Source organism: Phalangium opilio, unplaced genomic scaffold (genome assembly GCF_054372755.1).
Source record: "Phalangium opilio isolate 3A_F unplaced genomic scaffold, DU_Popi_V2 ptg000022l_1, whole genome shotgun sequence".
NCBI classification, from domain to species: domain Eukaryota; kingdom Metazoa; phylum Arthropoda; class Arachnida; order Opiliones; family Phalangiidae; genus Phalangium; species Phalangium opilio.
In genome coordinates this window covers 4,352,338-4,374,146 of record NW_028324154.1, presented here as the reverse complement: position 1 = coordinate 4,374,146, position 21,809 = coordinate 4,352,338, and the positions used below count along the sequence as shown (strand labels likewise).

Sequence of the window (21,809 nt, the reverse complement as noted above, 5' to 3'; positions counted from 1 at the left end):
AAATTTGGGCACTCCGATCTTTTCCACCTGTATATGATTTTTAAAAGGTGTAAGATAAAGCTTTATAAGGTGTAGTAAATGTGTCGGGAGAAAATATTTTTAAGACGCAAAGTGTTGAAAATGGGCCATTTAAAACCTTCAGAGGCGTTATTTAACCACTTTAATGGTGCTGTTTTTGGACCCGTCAAATTTAAGACAAAAGGTGCTAAATTACACCTTTGATTTTAAGAGTGCACCATTTCAAGTCCATATTTACCCCCATTTCAACATGACCCTTTCAACATCTTTTCTCAAATTAGCGAAATCTCTTGTTTTTCTAACTTCAGCTTCAGTAAGCTGCGTTCTGTCCTCTACAAATGGTGGTATATTTAACGTAGCACCAATTTTTTCCAACTCTTTAGAAATTAAGAACCCTCGGTCAGCCATAACTGAATCTCCAGGTTCTAGTTTTTTATATAATCCACTATTATTGGTGATTTCTTTATCAGAGATGCGTCCATGAGAAAGGTTGGATACAAAACTCACAAAACCATTTGCGGTTATTCCGATCAAACCTTTAGCCGTGATGTGGCTTTTATAGGTAGAATAAGTGTCACTCTGGGTGTTGTAATCATGGGGGACTTCTATAAACAGTTCTGTACAATCGATGATAATTCGAGTACTTGGATAAAGGACACGAAATGGTTCTGGCATATATTTGTTAATGATTCTCCTTGATGGCCATATCGCCATTCGTGGAAGCCTACGATATAAGAGGTCAACCCAAGTAATCCAAATATTACTAACCGTTGAAACGCTAATGTGAAAGCGATAAGCTAAATCCTCTTCTAACATTCCAACCTTCAATCGGCACAAAACTAAGAATAATTGGTTTTTAAAATCAAGAGCCATGGGTCTACCCGGGGAAGACTCATTTCTAGGCGTTATCCTGATATTCTGGTTTGAATTTACATAAACACTTAAAATAGGTAAATCAGGTTCTATATACTCGCAAAGCTCTAAGAAGTCCTGTTTAGATCTAAAGCCAGTATAAAATTCGAATTTCTTGTCATACATGCTGATATTTTGGAAATTAAACGCCTTTGTTAAGTGGTTTTGCGATTTTTCTTCTACTAAACGCAGCTTCTCCTTTAATGTGGCGTTTTCTTCAAAAATTGTAGCCATTTTTGATTGAAGAACGGAAATTTGCAATTTCAGCTTGGCTTCATTTTCTCTCAATGATAAAATTTCACTAACTTGTGTTTGACAATAGCTGTGATCTAGTAATGAAAGGGTTTATAATTTTACCTTTGTAGTTCTTTTAATAATTAGTGAGCCTCATTACCTATAAAATCTTTCGGCATTTGTGTAATTTCTTTGGCATCAAATGTTTTATTATGTCTATTAGTATTTTCACGGGTGAATTGTACAGTTTCGTAAGCTGCGGCTTCTGGAAGTTGACCCTCCTCGAGAATGTTAGGGGTTTAGTTACATCATTTGGAAATATAAATTTGCCCATGTAGATAGGGTAAAGATCTTCATTCCTTTTTTACCATCTTTGCGAAAATGCGCGCCACAAACAACATTGTTCTTATATGGATACCAAAGAGACTGAGATCGAGGCCTAGCAGAAATTTGGCTCATAAAGAAGCGGATTCTTCGGATCCATTCTTCGCGAACATATTCTTCCCTCGGAAATATATGAAACGAAAAACCCTTGTTTTTCCTCGTGTTGTTTTTACAGGTCGGAATACAACATGTATTTCCACCCTTCCAAATTTTCAACGACTTTAATTCAAAAAATATTTAGCCAACTAGCCGAAACCCGAAGGAGAAGGCCCTAGCCGCAAAGCCGATAGAGGATAAACGCGATGCAATGTACAGTGTTGCCAATCTACGCATTTTCAAAAACCACAAAATAGTGAACTGTTGCTTGTCCACGTAAGATAAATATGCTTAGTCTTTGTCAACTGTTACGGTTTTCCTACCCCCATTTATGGAACGGAGTATTAGCAGTACTGATGATTGTCTAAATAATTAAGTTAGTTAATGCAATTTTTCTCATGTTGAGAGTTCGTACATGCATAAAAAACACAATTCTCACTGATATGTCACTCATTATATGATAATTCTGTGTAAGTGATTCTGATTCTTGATTTTCGAAGATTTTCTAAATAATTTAGTTAGTTAATGAAATGTTTCTCATCTTGAGAGTTCGTACCAGTGATGGGCGCTCTCATCTCTTACTCCTAATTTTGAGTAATTTCTGAGCAAAGGAGAGGGGTTTTTGAGCTTGTGATATGAGCAAGAGAGAAGCGTTACCAAAATTTGAAATTGGTGGCGAGTTTGAGATGAGAGGTGGTTTTTCAACCTCCACGGATAACGTCCGTGGTGAGATATATTATTTTCAAAACTCGGAGTTATAACCTAGTGTTGAGAGAAATTGTTTTCGATCATGAAGAGAGTAGTTGGATGTGAGATATGATTTTTCGGTAGTCCATGAGTGAAGTGAGAGGATGTTTTGGGGCGATTTTATTCTTGAAGTGAGTGTGGGATATAATTTTTTGGTTTTTCCTGGAATAAATGGTTCATATGAAATAGGTTGTTTAATGTGTCATGAAATGAATGGGTGATGAGAAGTTCTTATAATCGATGAAAAGATTGGTTGACGAGATGTCGTTATACTTGACGAAAGAAGTGGTTGGTGAGATTTTTTTGTTCCGTTTAGGGGTGACGAGCTAGGGCTCGAGAAGCCTTATAGCTCCATAAGGAGGAAATTGATTGACTAGGAAGAAGAGGGTGAGAATAGGAATTGTTTGAGACCTAATTTAAATTCGGTTAGGGAAGTTAGGGAGGCGAGATCAGAGGGTAGGAAGTTCCAGAGGGGGATTGACCGTCGAAAAAACGAGTGCTTTAGCGGGTTTTTATGGGAGCGTGGTAGGAAGAGCTTGAACGAATGACCTCCGGTGGCATTTCTAACCATTGGTGTGGACAATACGAAACAGGCTGATAAGGACAAGATAGGTTCGTCGATTAGGCAATGCAACTCAACCCAAAGAGGAAAGTCTAGATGATCGCGGGTGGTGACAGATATTAGACGGAATTTTTGATGCCCGGCCTAGAACACTTTTTAGCAGACGGATGTCTTGTGCTTGGTAAGGGTTCCAAAGTTGCCAACTAAATTCTACAATGAGGAGAATGTAACTAGTAAACAGTCGTGTCATGATGGCGTTAGAAATTATGGAGAAATTTGCTTTAATGGTCGCAAGCAGACCATTGGCCCGACTACAGTTTTTTTGAATATGGGCATGGAAGGTGAGATTGTGTGAGATGTGTACACCCAAATCGCGACATTCATTGACACGCCGTATGTTTTGACCGCCTAGAAAGTAAAGGGACTGGAGATCAGTGTCGACTTTAGATCGTTGGATTTGCAGTACAATTGACTTTTGGCCGTTAAAGACCAGACCATTCACTTTGGACCAATCCTCAAGGCGGCTCAGGTCAGATTGGAGGAGGTTTACATCATCATATGAACGTATGACGCGGTATAGCTTTAGGTCATCAGCAAAGAGGCATACATGGGAGACGAGTTTATCGGGAAGGTCATTTTTAAATATAAGAAATAGCAGGGGCCCAAGAACGCTCCCCTGGGGGACTCCACTAGTTACGGGAAGGGGTTTGCTAAGACAGTTGCCGACCCGAAACGACTGGGTGCTACGTGTTAGATAGGACTCAATACAACGATTTATGTTGTTTTTTTATGCCTAAAGCGTGGAGTTTGGCTTGGAGTCGCATATGAGGCACAGAATGAAAGGCCTAAGCTATGTCAAGGTAAATAATAGCAACCATATGGCTTTCATCATAAGCATGAAACCATTCGTGAAGGGCGCTTAGGAGATAAGACTCAACAGACTGGTTGTTAAGGAACCCATGTTGGAATATACTAAAGTGTGGGGTGACAAATTCTAAAAGGGCGGCGTGGAGGCATTTTACAAATACTTTGCTAATAGGCCAATAATTGGCGGCGTCACTTCGGCTACCTTTGCCTTTAAAAATAGGGGTAACATAAGCCGTACACCAATCTTAGCGGAGAGAACCTTCAGAGAGCGATACACTAAAAATAGTGTGAAGTGGATGGGAAAGGGCTGAAGCACAGTTTTTTAGAAGGCGATTTGGTATTTCGTCAGGACCTGAAGCACTTTTCGAATCAAGGTTTTTTTAAATAGTATAGACCTTCGGGACAGTTGGAAGGTAGTCAGGCATGGTATATGGTTTAGTTTCAGGGAGAGCTGTAAGATCTGGGGGTGATATTAAAGTTGCAAACAAGAGTCTCGTTTAGACAGTTACCCATATCGTAGTTCGAGTCATTTTTTTGGCCGTTTCGAAGATGGATATTGAGCCGAGAGGGTATAGACCGAATTTGACTCCGTACAAACCGATAGAAGGCGCGCGGATTAGTATGAACAGAGTACAATTAACGTTGTTGAGATTTTTTGGTAGCTTTACGGGTAAGAGTTTTCACATGGAGAGTCTGGGGTTTGTAATGTTTTTTTAAGGTATGCCTGCGAAGTTGATCTCCAGAAGAGACAGCGCGACGTAATTTCTTCCATAGGCGTTCCTTCTTACGGATTGGGCGTCTGGTGGCAAGAGAGATCCAGGGCTTGGAAGTACGTTTGGCCAAGTGGTTGAACAAGGGCACAGTTTTTGAGACATAATCAAAGGGTGAAGCACTTGATTTTCAAGTTCACTAGAATATAGGGGCTCGTTTAACAGGTCATGCTAAATAAAAAGAAGGAAACACAGATAATAACTATGTTAACGTCCAAGCTAAACACGTCTGTAAGCCGTTTTGTTGTGAGGAACATTTTTTAAGTTTTGACTTTGTACTTCCCTTAGGTTTATGGTTTTCTAATGTCAATAAAAGAATGTTATTAAATATTCTATCAGAGATTTCAATTTATCACAGTTTTTCAGTTCTTCAAAAATATTTTTGATAGCTTTGGATTGGAAATTTTGGTTAACAGCTAACTCTTCGTTTTGAAGAACGTGTTCCACTTTAATGCTCATTTTCTGTTAAAATACGAGTTAATAATAATAATAAATGAAGTCTATGTACTTTAAGTAATGGGAATTAACTTACTACCGCATCCATCACTGCGGTTCCAAATATTCGCAACATTTTGTTTGCTCGAAATAAATTAAATTTTTGTATCTCTCCGTCATAGCCACACGTTTTTCGTTAACGGATATTCCTCTAGGGGACGTTATTCAAGAAATTCTGACGGCACATTATCATCTGCTCTAAGACCAGCTCTAATTCAGAAAATTTGCTAATTGTCATACTTATCTACGATAAGTTATAAACTTATGATTCTACTAAGAATACATGTTCCTTTCTCAGAAACTGCGACAAATTTGTGTGGTATTTCATAACGTTTAACGTGCTTCAATAATTGAACTGAAGGAATTTCTCCTTTAATTGGATTTCTTTCCTCTGAGAGATATCGTCGGCCTTGTCGCAAGGATGGTAAAGCTGATGGCAAGTTTTGGACAAAAAAGGAATATGCCAAAGACCCGGCAAATATAAAGAGTGCCGAGCTAGGTTTTTTCACTTTCTGAATGTATCTTAGTTCTAGAATGACAGTTGTTCCATAAGTTTTGAAAAAATACTCCAATATTTGCGTTTCTTGCTGGCTTTGCTTCTGAAGTGCTTCATTCCGAGTTACTTAAGTTCAAACTTAAACCTTTAAAATTACCCTCATTTTCTTTGTCCATGTTCTTTATTTCATTTAACGTAGGGAAGAAATCATTAACCTTAGTTTGTGTTGAATCATCAGCAGCTGCCATAAACTTGCGTTTCTTACGCTCATTTCTTGATAAAATATTTTTTTTCTATTTAAGTTTGTGGAGGACATTCAGGGCTGTGGTGAATTAGACGACCCTCTTTTCTCAGCATCTTCCCTGGAAGGGAGGTCTAATAAAAAATCCGCTTCACAAGGGAGATTTTCAAGGCCATCTTTACATTTGTTTACGTCTGAATTTTGACAAATGTTTTCTCAAACAAATTCTTGATCATCCTGGTGGCTTCTGGGGTTTTGTTCTTCGGAAAATCGTAATTTAGTTTGAAGTAACGGTGATTTAAGCTTTTCAAAACATCTTTTTATGTGCCTATAAAAATTTCCTATTCCAGATGCTGTTCTCTTTAAGACACTTATAACCAGTATTAATTGAACAAGCAAACACTTGCCGGAGCACAAATAGTTCACTTTCATTGTTTACCATAATCAAATAAGTTAAGTAAACATGAAATTCTTCACTGCTAGTGTTTTCATAAACTTAAGCGAAATCATGTGAAAAATAGCAATTACCCTTTCTCACGAGAAAATGTATAGCTTACTACAACACAAGCATGTTTCGACTTGAGGCGTCAGCATTTTCCAGCGTGAATATGGTCACCAGATGTCGATATACCAGTAACTAAAGCTATGGTGCGATTTTTTTAAACGTGGAAAAACACATTATCTTCAAAATGGGTCTTTTTGTTTCGTTTTACCTCTGATTTTTCTTTATAGTACTTTTCTGATTTCGTGATTACTTTCATTATTTTGGATATTTTTATCGGTTTTCCAAATTTTATTCATTTCAGTCCTGATTTCCGATTTTGAATTTCTATAGTTAGATTTCACGGGTAGCGTACGGGATCTCATGAATGACCCACCCCTCGCTTCTATGAGTATATGGTTGCGGATTTCTATGAGCGTTCTTCAAAGTTGGGGATCGCGAATGCGTACAGATGAAGGAAGTGATTTAATGGTTCGATTTCGCAGTACTTCACAATAGTTTTTAGTTCGGCGACAAATGAATGGAATTGTAATATTAAGAATAATAATTGCTTTATTTCGGGATCAATCATTAAGACGAATCTTGTTTACAATGATTTCAGGTATAAAATAAATTAATAGTTAAATAGATAGAAATTAAATTAAGAAGATTTTGAAAGATAAAACAAGTTTGTAAAACCAAAATTTTACTTCTCCGAGTCAAGAGGAGAACTACTACCACAAACTTCATGTAGAATTATTTTTATTTTTTTTTTGAAGTAAAATTTATGAATTATTAAAGCAGTATTCCAAGAATAGCGAATATACAGTAGAGTAGTACACATTTTACACCCAGTAAAGATATGACTTGGATACATGCAAAATAGTCAATTGAAAAAACAGCAGGAAATGAAGTGTATAACTTTAGGAGAGATATGACCTTAATTGTTTTAAAAGGCCCATTTGTGTACGCCTCAACTGTCAGCCCTATTTTCTCTAAGCTACATTCACAACTGGTTTGCAGTATAAACACTATTGATTCGTTCCACCTCAGCCATATTCTTAGTTTGCCAACACGAGTGTTAACGTTCAATATCACCAAAGCCGATTTGTTGTTTGACGCAATTTTTTTCTCCAACGAGGTTGTCGAGCTACGCCTTGTATAGCCTTACAGCTCCAAATATATGTTAGATAATTTGAGAATTCAAATGCCCAAAAAATTTTTAACTCCAGATTTAAAATGAATTATTAATGTCTGGGAGACGAGGTCATTCGGGAGGGAGTTCCCAATAGGGATGGTTCAACAGAAGAAATAGTGTCTCAGGGGGCCTTTGCGGGAAGGGGGAAGGAATAGATTTCGATTATTGCCGTGCGTTTGATGGAAGTGGGGAACCGAGGTGAAATAACGCTGGTTTGATTGACTTAGAACTCTATAGAGACTGACGAGGTCTAGATAGGTACGTCGCAGCGAAAGGGGGTCTATCCCAAAGCAGATAATCTGGTGTCGTGAGGAAGATGACGCAGGGACGTACAGAGCTTGGACACTATCAAGGAGGGCAATATCTCTATGGAAAGAGGGGTACCATAACTGGCTTCCAAACTCCAGTAACGGCCGCACGTAGCAGTGGAAGATACGTGTGAGAAGCACGACTGCATGCTTGCTTAACATGAGTGTGAAATTTCAGAATATGGGTGACACGAACTCCCAAATCCCGACACTCATCAACACGTCGGATGTTAGAACCTCGAAGATAGTGAGGTGTGGGTAATACTACGTCTAATTGAGAATTTTGAACTGTAAGAAGCAAGGATTTTTGACTGTTGAATTGGAGGCCATTGCGCGCCGACCAAGCTTGGTGTAGGTCTGATTGTAAACTCCGAACATCAGCATGCGATTTAATAACACGGAAAATTTTGAGATCGTCAGCAAACAGACATAACGGAGAAGTTAGATGGGAGGGTAGATCATTAATATAAATGAGGAATAATAAGGGACCGAGGACGCTGCCCTGGGGAACGCCACTGGGCACAGGTAGGAGGGCACTTAAGCGTACTACACACTATACCGTTTTGAGAGCGTGCATGACGTGGCGTGGCGCGACGTTTTCACGGCGTCAACGTTGGTGATACGTACGTCGCGCCACGCAACGGTGTGAGAGTTCACATTTTCGCGTTAGGCCTATTTTTTGTTTTGGCGCGATTTTCAAAAATGGATTCCGAGTCAGAAAACGAAGACATTGTTTTGGCTATTATTTTGAGTAGAAGAAGACGGAGACGAAAAAATCGAGCCACATGGGTTCATCCTTATTTAACAAGAAGAAATGAACTTTCGGAATTTCATAATTTAGTTAGCGAGCTTAGAGTTGAAAATAAAGATCTTTATTTTACATATTTTCGAATGTTTCCATCCACAATGGATCATTTGTTAAGTTTGGTCGGGCCTAGTATTAGAAAATACCACACTCAATTTCGGGAGCCAATTTCTGAAAAAGAACGACTGGCATTAACGCTGAGGTAAATCATTTTTGAGGATAAAACGAAAAAAGTATTTTGTAGAAAATCTGCTTTCTGGTCAAAAGATATCTAGCTACTGGAGACAGTATGCAGACAGTCGCATTCAGTATGAGGGTTGGAAGATCTACAACATCCCATATTATTAGAGACACTTGCGGCGCTCTATGGGAAGCACTGCAGAGGAAATATCTGCCGGCACCCTCTTTAGCGCAGTTTACCACAATCAGTAGGGATTTTTGGCTAAAATGGCAATATCCAAATTGCTTAGGCGCGATTGATGGCAAACATATCAGAATACAGGTAAATAGAAAACGGTATCTGCAATCAATTTCCTCAAAGTAATTTGTGTTTAGGCTCCCCACAATTCCGGCAGTGATTATTACAACTACAAGAAATTCTTCAGCATTGTTCTTTTGGCAATTACGGACGCCCAATATAGATTTGTCACTGTAGATATCGGTGATAGTGGACACCATAGCGATTCAGGGATTCTGACAAATTCGGCATTTTGGAGAGCCATGACATCAGGCAAAATAGCAATTCCTGCGCCAGCAAATTTACCAGGCTCAAACGAAATCATACCTCACATGTTCATCGGAGATGGAGGATTTCCTCTTAACAAGTAAAACTTGAACTTGAGCAGAAAATGGTATCATTATATGGTATAATGCTGCATTTTCAGATTTTTGATGCGACCTTACAATCGGCCTCGCTTGCCAAGAACACAAAGAATTTTTAACTATCGTTTATCTAGGGCAAGACGAATAGTGGAAAATACATTTGGCATTTTAACAGCAAGGTTTGAAACCAAACAAGAGTCTAGCAAATATACTTTTTTGTCAAGTTATATAATTTCCAACAGATGGAGGATTTTGCTCCGGCCAATCATTGCATCAGAAGAAACAACTCTAGAAATTATTAAAGCCATATGCGTTCTTCACAATTTCTTGAGGCAAATTGTGATAAACAAGACCTTTGATTGTGAGAACAGATACTGCCCTCCCAGTTTTATGGATAGAGAAAACCAAGATGGGGAGGTTATACCGGGTGAATGGAGAAATGATGCTGGTTTTACACAATTGAGATCTTTGGGTCGACAAGGTAGTAGGAATAACACCAGACAATGCGAGGAAATTCGAGAAAAACTTTGCCAGTTTTTTAATTCCGAAATAGGAATGATTGCTTGGCAAGATAGTCAAATATAGGGAATTCAATAAATAATCACAAACAACGGGTTCAAATGAACAATTTATTTAATTTTTTAATGAAACGTCACTCATATTCAAGCTCAAACAGAAGAGCTTCAATATTTTTTCGAGCCAAAGCTTGTTTTTTTGGTTCCAATGCCTCTATTCTTTCAACTAAAGACATACAATAGAGCTCTACTGCAGACTGAGACTTCTTTCTTTCAACAGGCTCCAATCGTTTCCGTTCTGCAATATTCTTAAGAATTTCAATCTCTAGTGCATCTTTGGCCTTTCTCTTTGTGTTAGGAGTTTTTTCATTTTCAACTACCGGCGGAGCTGACTTCCCATTATTTACAGATGAATTTTCACTATTTTATATATATATATATATATATATATCTCAATAAATTATACCATGACGAAAAAAACCAAATTTCATGACAAGCAAACTTTGTGTATACCCCTGGGTTTCTGGGTTTTGCGTTTCAAACAGGGTTTCGTTGCTGATTTCTAGGTCTTCCGATATCAGATATCCGCCAGACTGATCCGATACATCATTTACTTCATCCCGATAGTTTGAAATCATACTAGATATTAGCAAGATAAACTAATAAGCAAATAGTTCTTATTTCTCAAATGATAAATGGAATTAAATCCGATTAAAATACCTTTTGTGCTTAATGTGGTCAGACAAAAAACTTAAGAGTGAAAACAATGGCCATCTCTGTGTAACCAAAGCTTCGGAACCAGTTGGTAAATTTGCACCCTTTTTTTCCCTAGTAAACCGGTCTCTGATAGTTTTCCATCTTTTCTTAACTTCAGTTTCTAAATTTTTCACATATTTTCTATTTAAGTACTACTGTCAAGAACGAATTCAAGCTGATGTAGGCTACTGTCTAGAAAGAAACACCTTCCTTTTCCTTCCCCTATTAACCCAATAGAACCTAGCCAAGGCTTAGCCGACTTTAAGACGTTATAATTCACAACCATGTTTACGAAAATAAAGGTCACAAACCTGTTGATGATAATTCTGTAGCAATTTCATTCCATAAAACTTCTTTCTTTTTAAAATCTTTAAAATCAGGCCTTCTTAGGTCGTAGATTTGTGGTCTTTCTCGAACCGCTTCAACTAGCCTCTCGTCAAAGTCCGCCATTTTTAAATGGAAAAACGACGCGCACGCCTCCAAAAGTTCGGAATCCGAAACTTCAGCGTTTCGCGACATTTCCTTCGCGCGTCGTCAACGGCGTAGCGTTTTCGAAGCGTTTTGGAGACGTTTCGAAAACGCCGCGCCACGCCACGTCACGCACGCTCTCAAAACGGTATAGTGTGTAGTACGCTTAAAGGATTCACCAACGCGTACCGCTTGGGTCCGTTGAAGGAGGTAGGATTGGACCCACCGGTGAATATTGTTAGATATGCCTAGAATTTGTAACTTACCCAAAAGGCGCTGGTGGGGAACCGAATCAAACGCCTTCGCGATGTCGAGATAAAACACATCTACCTGGTTTCCCTCGTCAAACGCGTAGAAAAGACAGACATAGAAAAGGCAGAAAGGAAATTCGACTCCACAGAGCGCCCATGGAGGAAGCCGTGTTGAAAAGTAGGGGGTTAACAAACTGCATTAAAGGGGCGCGAATGCATTTCTCGAGAACTTTACATACGGTGTATGTTAAACTAATTGGACGATAGTTTGTTGCGTCACTTCTACAACACTTGCCTTTGTATTTCGGAGTGACAGACGCAACACGCCATTCCGAGGGTATTCTTCCGCAGGTTAGGGAAGCTGAAAAGAGAGTGAGAAGGGGAGCGGCAAATGAAGCGTCGCAATTTTTGAGGAGCCGGTTGGGTATACCATCAGGGTCTGAGGCACTCTTAATGTCAAGTTGATATAGGATAAGCCTCAGGTCAATTAAATTGGGGAGGAAGTCTGGCATCTGAGTTGGGACATTATCGGGTAGGTCCATTATATCAGTAGGTTTCGAGTTACAGTTTTTGGATAGTGTGATATTCAAACTGTTTGCCATTGCCACATCGGAGTCAGTAGGTTCACCGTTAGGGAGACGAATGTTGAGGCGCGTCGGCAGTGTGCGAATCTGGCGATTTATGAAGCGGTTAGCTGTACGCGAGATCCAAGGCCCTGGGGGACGGCGGGCCGAGTGGTTGTACAGAGGGACTGTCTTATAGACACAGGCGAGGAGGTAGTCTTGAAGAAGGTCCATGCGTCTTCAATAGGGAGAGCAGCAAGAGGAGACCAGTCTTTGGTAACGAGGAGTAGGTTGAGCTGTTTGTAGTCACCACGACTGAAGTCAAAGTCGTGTTTAAATTTTATGGCTTGAGGAGCAACGCTAGCTAAGGGGTACTCCGCACAGATTGTTACATGGTCACTGCCACCAATTGGGGGTAGTGACGTAAGGATCGGACACATTGGCCTTGGTTAAGAATAAGTCAAGTATATTGTGGGACAACGAATTGCATTGGCCAAAACGAGTGGGGAAAGTTAAGTGTTGATGTAGATCTGCACAGTGGAGAAGATCGAGGAATTCAGTGTGGGGGGGAGGATCCTAACGTGGGAGTGACAGTAGTCCAACAGATTCCTGGGAGATTGAAGTCCCCAGTAACGATAAGTTCACTGCGACGGTCGGAGATGAATTTCACATCCTGGAAGAGTTTTATGGAGTCGGTTTGCGTAGTATTCGGTGGGCGGTAAACGCAACCAAGTGTCAACCATGAGCAAGAGGTAGGGGGTTTAAGTTCGACTGATATCGCTTCAGAATATTGAGTGGGAAGGGGCAGGTCATGGTAAACAATGTTATGAGTTGAGGACACCGCCTCCCGGGCTACCAGGACGATCGCGACGTATCAACGAATAACCGGGGAGATTAAAGACCGCATAATTTAAAAGGGGGTTGGCCCAGGTTTCCGCAATGCAGATAATGTTGGCGTTCTAAGTAGAAGAGAGTGTAATAAACTCCATACGTTTTCCATAGAGGTGATGGGCATTAAATATGATTATTACGAGAGATGAGGGGGGATGCGGTGTAGAATTTCGTTTTTTTGGGTAGAATAAAGTTGCGGCAGGACAAGTTGAGAGTTGGCGGAGGCAGCAGCTAGCGAGATGTTATTGGGATGAGGCAAAAGCAACGGTGGTGTGGGTTGATGATGGAATTGGGGCGAAACTTGCTGAGATGTTGATGGGGCTGATGTTGGAGCAATTCAGCCCTGTCTGATAGCCAGGCCCGTCTCAGCCTTTGAACGGCGCTCACGGAGCTCCGCAAGCAAAAGACGGTGAGCATCACGTTGTGATGAAGTACGGTCCGGTGAAACAGGGTAAGCGAACGTCTTTTGACGACGCATGCTATTTAAGCCCTGGATGAAGAATTGCCGATCACTGACTGACTCAAATGCAATACATAGAGGACGCGAGCGGCCTGCTTGGGGAGGGCCAATGCGCTTGAGTGTGATGGATCCGCACTGCACTGTGCTGATTCCAAGTTCACGCAGAAGAGGAGAGACGAAGTTGCCCTTACCGAAAATACCACCTCTAAAACACGTCTTAGGTTGGGCTGAAGAAGTTTTTTAGAGGTTTTTTTTCGGTAAGGGTGAGGTCATCTTGAAAGTTATTAGTATCTGGAACGTGATAGATGAGGGCGTTTAGCTTACGGCGAAGGTTGAGAGCATTCGGCGTGTTTTTGAATGCGATCCTGTTGGTGGGCCGGGGGGGGGGGAAGCAGGGGCTGTTGTTGAAGAGTTGGGGTTTGTTGACGGTAGTTATTATTATTATTATTGTTGATGAGGCGGGGCTCACGCCCTAGCACCGATGCCAAAGGCATATTGTGCAACCTCATAATCAGGCCTTGAATAGGCCCGTAGCCGCAGCGTAGCGAAGAATTCGCTCCACCGTAAAAGAGGAGACCCGCGAGGGCTCCACAGTGTGTGAATCAAAATGTTCTAGTCTAAGCGAGGCGAAGAAGTCGCACTCGCAAAGTACGTGAGCGGATGTTTCTTCCTTCTCCTGGCACGACCTGCAGAGGGGGTCGTCAGCAAGACCCATCAGATGGAGGTGCCTATTTAGCCGACAGTGTCCGGTCAGAAGACCGGTGGCCAGCCTAATATCCCATCTGCTGAGCGAAATTAGGTCTCTAGCACGAGACCTGCAGGGACCATTGACTAACTGTTTTGTCTGTCTCTGGCCATCCATGTCATGCCAGAGCTGGTTTTGTATGACAGTCATCCTGTCATGCAGGCTCCGTTTGACATGCCCGTAGGGGATGGGGACGGCCGGCTCCGGCCCCAAGAGCTTGGCCTCCGCGCCCCTTTTCGCAAATCTATCGGCTTGCTCATTGCCATAATAACCGCTATGCCCTGGCACCCAGTACAACAGAACCCTGTTGCAGGACGCCAGTTGCGCTAGCAGATCAAGGCAGCTACGCACCAGTTGAGAGGTAATCTGACACTGGTCCAGCGCATTCAGGGCGGCCTGACTGTCAGAATAGATCCTCACAGTCCGTCCGTTATACCCTTTGTTAATGCAGTAGTCTGCGCAATAACAGATCGCGGCAATTTCCGCTTGGAACACACTAGCAAAGGTGCCCAGGCAAGCAGAAAAACCGACCCTTGTAGTTTGGCAGTAATAGCCGGCGCCAGCGCCGGAATCAGTCTTGGAACCATCGGTGAACCAAATAGTTTCACCCCCAGTGCCAAGAGGCAGCAGGTTAGTCCACTCGGCCCGACTGGGAAAGTGGATGCTGAATGGCTTAGTGAAATCAAAGCTGGTAACGGTTTTGTCAGAGCACATCGTTAACGACGGCTCAAGTGCAGCGTACTCCCGAAAGAGCTTCGTATGGCTGTAATCCCAAAGTCTTGGAACCCAACAGCCATTAATGTGGAGCCTGTAGGCCCCCATGACAGCCTCCTCCTCAATGAAAAGATGAAGAGGTAGCATGTCAAGAAGCACCTCCAGGGAAGCAGTTGGGGTCGATCTCATGGCCCCTGTAACACCAATGCAGGCAAGCCTTTGAAGCTTGCGCAGGGCAGCCTGCACCGTATTCAGCCGGACCCTTGTCCACCAGACAAGTGCCCCGTAAGATAGTATGGGTCTGATGATCCCAGTATAGAGCCAGTGTACAGCCTTGGGGTTGAGGCCCCAAGTCTGGCCGACTGAGCTCCTGGTCCTCCAGAAAAGCATCTTGGCCTTCTTGATACACCGATCAAGATGCGGCTTCCATGTGAGTCTGCAGTCAAAGGTCACCCCCAGGTATTTTACCTCGGAGGACTTTGTCAGGACCTGGCCAAAGAAGGAGATATCATTGAACAGATCCTTAGTATTCTTCCTCGTAAACGGAACAAGGACAGTTTTATCAGGATTAACGGAAAGGTTAACCGCCTGACACCATTGCTCCACGCTAGAGAGAGCAGATCTCATAAGTGTGGTGACAGTATCCGGGAACTTCCCGGTAAAGACTATTGCTACATCGTCCGCATACCCGAAGCAGCTACAGCCCCCAGCACCCCCGAGTCTCTCCAAGAGTTCGTCCACCACCAGGCACCACAACAGGGGGGAGAGCACTCCACCCTGAGGGCAGCCCCGGCTGGTAGTCACCCCTAGAGAGTCCCCAAGGAGGGACGCCGACACCTCGCGGTCGGTAAGCATGGACTTGATCCAACGGCCAAGAGTGTCGCTGATGCCAAATCTCTTAACAGCTTCAGTAATAACCGAGCTAGAGACCTTGTCAAAGGCCCCCTCAATATCGAGGAAGACGGCCAGTGAAATTTCCTGAAACTCGAATGCCCTGTCCAGGCAATTCGTGAGGCCGTGAAGGGCCGTCTCAGTTGATTTACCTTTTTGGTAAGCAAATTGTGAAGAAGAGAGAGGAGTTACCGAAAGTACCTCGTCTCTAATGTACCTGTCCACCAGCTTCTCCAGGATTTTGAGGAAGAAGGAGGTCAGGCATATGGGCCTAAATGCCTTCGCCTCGAGGTAGGAAACCTTCCCGGGCTTGGGAATAAAGATGACCCTAGATCGCTTCCAATCACAAGGTATGTGACCGAGAGCAATGCAAAGTCTATAGATTTTGCATAACGGAGAGGCGATGTGGTCTAAGCCCTCCTGCAAAAGCCGAGGGAAGACCCCATCGGGTCCCGGAGACTTGTAGGGCTCAAAACAGTTGACAGCCCAACGAAGCTTGGGAATCGTAACAACCTGCCTGGCTACAAGCCAGTCCTCTCTCTTCGCCCTGTGCAGAACAGGGTATAGAGAGTCAGGGTTTGTTGGATTGATTGGAGTGGAGTCAGGGAAGTGGACCTCCAGCATATGCTTGAGAGTCTCAGCCCCAGACTTAGTGTACACACCCTCCTGCAACTTAATAGTGTTAAGACGATGTGTGTTGTCGTGCGCTAGGATCTTCATGACCCTAGCCGTGGCAGGGACATTGGAGACTTGCTCACAGAAGGTCCGCCAAGAGTCCTTCTTAGCAGCTCTAATGGCCCTGTTGTAGGTATTAAGGGACTGCCTGTATCCAGTCCAGTCTCCCGTGCGCTTGGCTTTGTTGAAGAGCCTGCGCGTGTATTTCCGAAGCCGGCTGAGATCCGCATTCCACCAAGGGACAAGCCTCGAGCGGTTAACGGTCTTGAGTGGGCAGTTCCGGTGAAACGACTCAATGATAGAGCTCTCTAAGTCACCAGCAGCCCTATCAAGTTCGTAAGGTGAAGTGAGTTTAGGGGTGTGACCATCTCCGTAGCGTAGGATAAGGTCTTCCTTATAGCCGGTCCAATTGGTCCGTTTTGGATTGCGTACCTCCGTCCCCGCCGGGACAGAGGTAGTCGCGATAGTAAAGCAGATGTGCCTATGATCCGACAGAGACGGCTCAGTAGACACATGCCAGTTAGACACGGAAGACGCGAGGTTTTCCGTGGCTAGCGTGAGGTCAATGACCTCCCTTCTATTAGAAGTAACAAAAGTGGGTTCATTGTTTTGATTAAGAATATGGAGTTTACAACCAACTAAATATTCTAGTAAATCATCACCTCTCCTGTTGCAGTCAGAACTGCCCCACGTGATGTGATGAGCGTTGGCGTCGCAGCCAATGATTAGTTTGTCCCCTCTCCTTTCACATTGATCGACCAAATTGATCACCTCAATTGTCGGGAGAGAGTCCGCGTCGTGGGCAAAGTAAGCAGAGGCGGCCGTGATAGTCAACTTGGCATTCCCAGTGGCCAGGACTAGCTTCACGGCCGCCGTGTCCTGGGACGTGTACAGCGGTAGAGAGATACAGCAAAGATCCCTCCGAACCAGAATACACGCCCTAGGTCTAGCAGCAGTATGGTCATAAAATAGTGACCCTGCCGCGTCAAGACCGAGGATTTTGCCATGGCATATCCACGGTTCTTGTATGAGGGCCAGATCAAGACCCTCTATAGCAAACCTCCTGCAGAGTACCGCAGAGGCCGCCTTACTATGGTGCAGATTGATTTGAATCGCACGTAGCGTCCCCATGGTCCTTAAGAGAGGGGTTCAGAAGGGACCTAGCTACACCTCATCAGTCCCGAGAGGGCCAGTGGCACCTCCCCCCCTGACAGGCAAGCTCCCAGTCCCAAGATCCTCCCCCTCACCAGGACCACTAGAACGCTCATCGGCTGAACCCCGAAGGGTCCCATCCGATTCTTCCAGTAGGGTGGACTCATCCATGGAAGAACAAACTTCCGAATGAGCCCCCCCTCCCCCTCTGTGCCTAGAGCGACGCCAGAGAGCTCCACAGCGAGATCCCCATCTCGCTATTCCCACCCCCTGCCGCAGACTCGGCTACAGTGGTTTTAGTGGCTTCCGTGTTCTGAAGGAGTTTGAAGGAACCCATGTCCACTCCAGTGTAGCCCACGAAGCCAGCATTCTTAATGGCGTCCAGCGAGAAGCCAGCATTCTTAATGGCGTCCAGCGAGGAGCCATCAATGGACAGTACCCAGTATCGCACTGCCCTGTCCACGTATGTCCGAATGCACTTCCAGTATTCGGTAGCAAAGCCATCGTTAAGGGCCTTTAGGCGCCGGAACAGCACCGCCGGCTCTTTAGTGATCTGGTCTCTGGTGCGAAACATTACCTTAAACGGCTTAGGGAGTTCGCTAGCCCTCATTACTGAGAGCACCGCATCCCCCACCACCGAGTCGGCTATGTTTTCCTTCAACCATTGACCAGTGAACGTATCATCACAGGAGTATACCAGGGCCCCGGCCGTCAGGCTAAAATTCGCAAGGCGCGGTAGACGGCTCCCCGAAGGTATCCCATCCAGCGCCCCTAGAATCGCCTTCTGAATAGGGCCCACGTCCTCCTCCGTGATGGCCGCCTTCGGATAGCCTTTTTTAACAATGGCCATCTTCTCGGCGCTGGCAACGGCACTATAGGACTTAGCCTTTTTAGCCGCCGCCTGCGAGGTACTGGGCGAGGGAGTCGAATCCTCCGTTCTAGGCCTCTTCAAATGGGTGTCACGTGTCGCCGCACCCCCAGCGGGGGTGGAGACCGTTCCAGACCCAGATTTGGCCTTTTCCCGAGCAATCTGTCGTTTACGGCGACGTTGCACGGTGCGTTTCGAAGCCTGACCAGTCACACGCACCGATAAATCGGCACGAGTATCGCTGGATACAGGCCCTAGCGTAGTGGTATCAGTGTGGGTTCTGCCCTGAGCAGACCCCTGCACCGTAGGTTTAGTAGTTTTGGAGTTGTTTTTGTTTGAGGTTTCCATAAGAATCCCACGAGTAAGGGGGCAAGTAAACGGTCACCACCCGGTAGTCCCCCACCCGGGTGGAAGGCTAGATACAACGGGGTGTCGCCTGGTGCCCCGAGGGGACCGTTAGCGATACCGCAGTTTTACTTCCCCGGTACCATGCAGCCCTCGGCACGATGCCTCAACACCTTGGCTTGGGAAGGACGCGTATCCGCTCAGCCCACACATCGCAGTGGTTACCAGCTCTCACCACCGAGGAGGTGTGATACATCGCATTGATGAGGACCCAAGCTAGCGTGTGTGAAGTTAAGAACGCGAGCGGGAAGCCAAGGCAAGGGGGGGAAAGAGAACACCCCATCTAGCTTGCGTCCCCAACTTCGAGAGCCTTCGCATAGTCTAACTGACAATTTGATCACATTTGGAAATGAATTGTGACCATGCATGCATATAAAACTGAAACATGGTTTTCTCAAACACATACAGGATGTTTTAAAAAGGATAGTAGTACAGAAGTATAACGGATTTCATGGCATTTTGACGTTCGTGTAACTATTTTAGTTACAAAGTCAGTGTCTCGGTAGAACATCATGAGCCAGGATTGGTACAGTTTTTCTTTCTTCTATGAAGATTAAGGATAAAAACCAAATAAGACGAGAACTTTCGAAACTAGAAACAAGGCCTAATGGTTGTCATTTTATGGTCTCGTCCGCACGTATACTTTCCTCTTTTAGGAACTGTACATAGAACATTTATAAAACCACAGATATGCCAAAGACAATAAAGAGAACCGTTAAATTGTCCTAAATTCTAAACGATGGCCTTTGCTTAGCTCAAAACACTATTTGAACGATGTAAATCAAATGTCTGTTTGTTTTTTAGTTTATTTACGTTTTATGTAACTGAAAACCATATTAATTATATTAAGGTTACACGTCAAACATTTCAAAATAACGTTAAACTTAGACGACAATCTCTATAATAATCCATAAACATTTTCAAACGTACAAAGCATTAACATATCATATAATGAATTACAAGCATAAATATCATATATTCGAACCATAATAGCTCAGGTTCTGGGAAAACCAGCATGGGAAAAAACCATAAAAATAGTTAATCTAAAAAAATTATCAAGTCTTTTCTGATCTTTTAAAAGACATTTTTCTCGGAAAATGTCCGAAAAGGACGCGTAATATTTTGGAAAATATATTTGTTTGTAATACTAATGCTAATACATAAGAACATTAGAATAAGAAAATCATTGCAAAGAATAAAGGTTCAGTCCCAGTCACTTGGAGTGGCGCTCTGCTCGTCAACGGATCTTGGCGTCGAGTGGCGCTCTGCTCGTCAACGGATCTTGGCGTCGAGTAGCGCTCTGCTCGTCAACGGATCTTGGCGTCGAGTGGCGCTCTGCTCGTCAACGGATCTTGGCGTCGAGTGGCGCTCTGCTCGTCAACGGATCTTGGCGTCGAGTGGCGCTCTGCTCGTCAACGGATCTTGGCGTCGAGTGGCGCTCTGCTCGTCAACGGATCTTGGCGTCGAGTGGCGCTCTGCTCCTCAACGGATCTTGGCGTCGAGTGGCGCTCTGCTCTTCAACGGATCTTGGCGTCGAGTGGCGCTCTGCTCCTCAACGGATCTTGGCGTCGAGTGGCGCTCTGCTCGTCAACGGATCTTGGCGTCGAGTGGCGCTCTGCTCGTCAACGGATCTTGGCGTCGAGTGGCGCTCTGCTCGTCAACGGATCTTGGCGTCGAGAGGCGCTCTGCTCGTCAACGGATCTTGGCGTCGAGTGGCGCTCTGCTCGTCAACGGATCTTGGCGTCGAGTGGCGCTCTGCTCCTCAACGGATCTTGGCGTCGAGTGGCGCTCTGCTCGTCAACGGATCTTGGCGTCGAGTGGCGCTCTGCTCGTCAACGGATCTTGGCGTCGAGTGGCGCTCTGCTCGTCAACGGATCTTGGCGTCGAGTGGCGCTCTGCTCGTCAACGGATCTTGGCGTCGAGTGGCGCTCTGCTCGTCAACGGATCTTGGCGTCGAGTGGCGCTCTGCTCGTCAACGGATCTTGGAGTCGAGTGGCGCTCTGCTCGTCAACGGATCTTGGCGTCGAGTGGCGCTCTGCTCGTCAACGGATCTTGGCGTCGAGTGGCGCTCTGCTCGTCAACGGATCTTGGCGTCGAGTGGCGCTCTGCTCCTCAACTGATCTTGGCGTCGTGTGGCGCTCTGCTCGTCAACGGATCTTGGCGTCGAGTGGCGCTCTGCTCGTCAACGGATCTTGGCGTCGAGTGGCGCTCTGCTCCTCAACTGATCTTGGCGTCGTGTGGCGCTCTGCTCGTCAACGGATCTTGGCGTCGAGTGGCGCTCTGCTCCTCAACGGATCTTGGCGTCGAGTGGCGCTCTGCTCGTCAACGGATCTTGGCGTCGAGTGGCGCTCTGCTCGTCAACGGATCTTGGCGTCGAGTGGCGCTCTGCTCCTCAACGGATCTTGGCGTCGAGTGGCGCTCTGCTCGTCAACGGATCTTGGCGTCGAGTGGCGCTCTGCTCGTCAACGGATCTTGGCGTCGAGTGGCGCTCTGCTTTTAAAAATTGACGTTCTGGAACGTTTTGCCCTTTAGCTAGAAACCTTTTTAATGATTTACATAGCAGTTTGACTTGACTTTCAGTTAGCCTAAATTTAATGTTGAAGACGTTTTATGCTTGTGAAATGCTACATTAAAATCGCTTAAATGACTGTTTCCCATTACGTTGAAACTATACCGTACCTCCTAGAGCAGTATCCATTAAACGCGTGACTTCTTCGATGAAACCGATCAAAGCTTTATATATGTTTATATATTAGTAATACCAAGCTAAAGAACCTTTACCACACCTTTACCAATCTTCCGTGGGTTGGTCATACGAACTTTAGCAACTAGACTGATAAGTTTACCATGATAACCATCTCGAGCTTCTCTAGCTCCATAAAAACCACAAACTTTAGATGTCTAGAACGAATAAAGTATATCAATTAACTAATTTTGGATTTGAGTTACGAAACCCACAGAAACAGATACATACACCATTACGATAATAATGGACTTGCTATTTCTTAATATCCGTCTT

The 21,809-nt window shown here is 44.3% G+C and overlaps 2 protein-coding genes across 2 annotated transcripts; both read right to left on the bottom strand.

Annotated features, from left to right (window-relative positions):
• Positions 1 to 252: 252 nt before the first annotated feature.
• On the bottom strand, positions 253 to 4,333 carry LOC149695224 (uncharacterized). The gene is made up of 5 exons (XM_089867493.1): positions 4,330 to 4,333; positions 3,829 to 4,028; positions 1,495 to 1,749; positions 1,325 to 1,442; positions 253 to 1,259 (listed from the first exon to the last, which is right to left on the bottom strand). Exons 1-5 carry the CDS (start codon positions 4,331 to 4,333, stop codon positions 253 to 255), a joined length of 1,584 nt encoding a protein of 527 aa, XP_089723619.1.
• A 5,718-nt stretch (positions 4,334 to 10,051) lies between these two features.
• LOC149695223 (uncharacterized) lies at positions 10,052 to 11,266 on the bottom strand. The gene is made up of 4 exons (XM_089867404.1): positions 11,019 to 11,266; positions 10,672 to 10,828; positions 10,465 to 10,590; positions 10,052 to 10,371 (listed from the first exon to the last, which is right to left on the bottom strand). The coding sequence occupies exons 1-4, from the start codon at positions 11,224 to 11,226 to the stop codon at positions 10,089 to 10,091; spliced, it is 774 nt and encodes a 257-aa protein (XP_089723530.1). The 5' UTR covers positions 11,227 to 11,266; the 3' UTR covers positions 10,052 to 10,088.
• Between the last annotated feature and the right edge of the window lie 10,543 nt (positions 11,267 to 21,809).

What these genes read in the sequence shown, in the direction of transcription:
- LOC149695224 (XM_089867493.1), bottom strand. An exon ending in CTTATGATGAAAGCCATATG is followed by an intron (nt 1,750 to 3,828) that starts GTTGCTATTATT and finishes AAAATTTGGAAG; the next exon opens with GGTGGAAATACATGTTGTAT. An exon ending in TCTTTACCCTATCTACATGG is followed by an intron (nt 1,443 to 1,494) that starts GCAAATTTATAT and finishes ATTCTCGAGGAG; the next exon opens with GGTCAACTTCCAGAAGCCGC.
- LOC149695223 (XM_089867404.1), bottom strand. Translation starts at nt 11,226, where the DNA reads ATGTCGCGAAACGCTGAAGTTTCGGATTCCGAACTTTTGGAGGCGTGC. An exon ending in GACCACATTAAGCACAAAAG is followed by an intron (nt 10,591 to 10,671) that starts GTATTTTAATCG and finishes GCTAATATCTAG; the next exon opens with TATGATTTCAAACTATCGGG. An exon ending in CAAAACCCAGAAACCCAGGG is followed by an intron (nt 10,372 to 10,464) that starts GTATACACAAAG and finishes TATATAAAATAG; the next exon opens with TGAAAATTCATCTGTAAATA.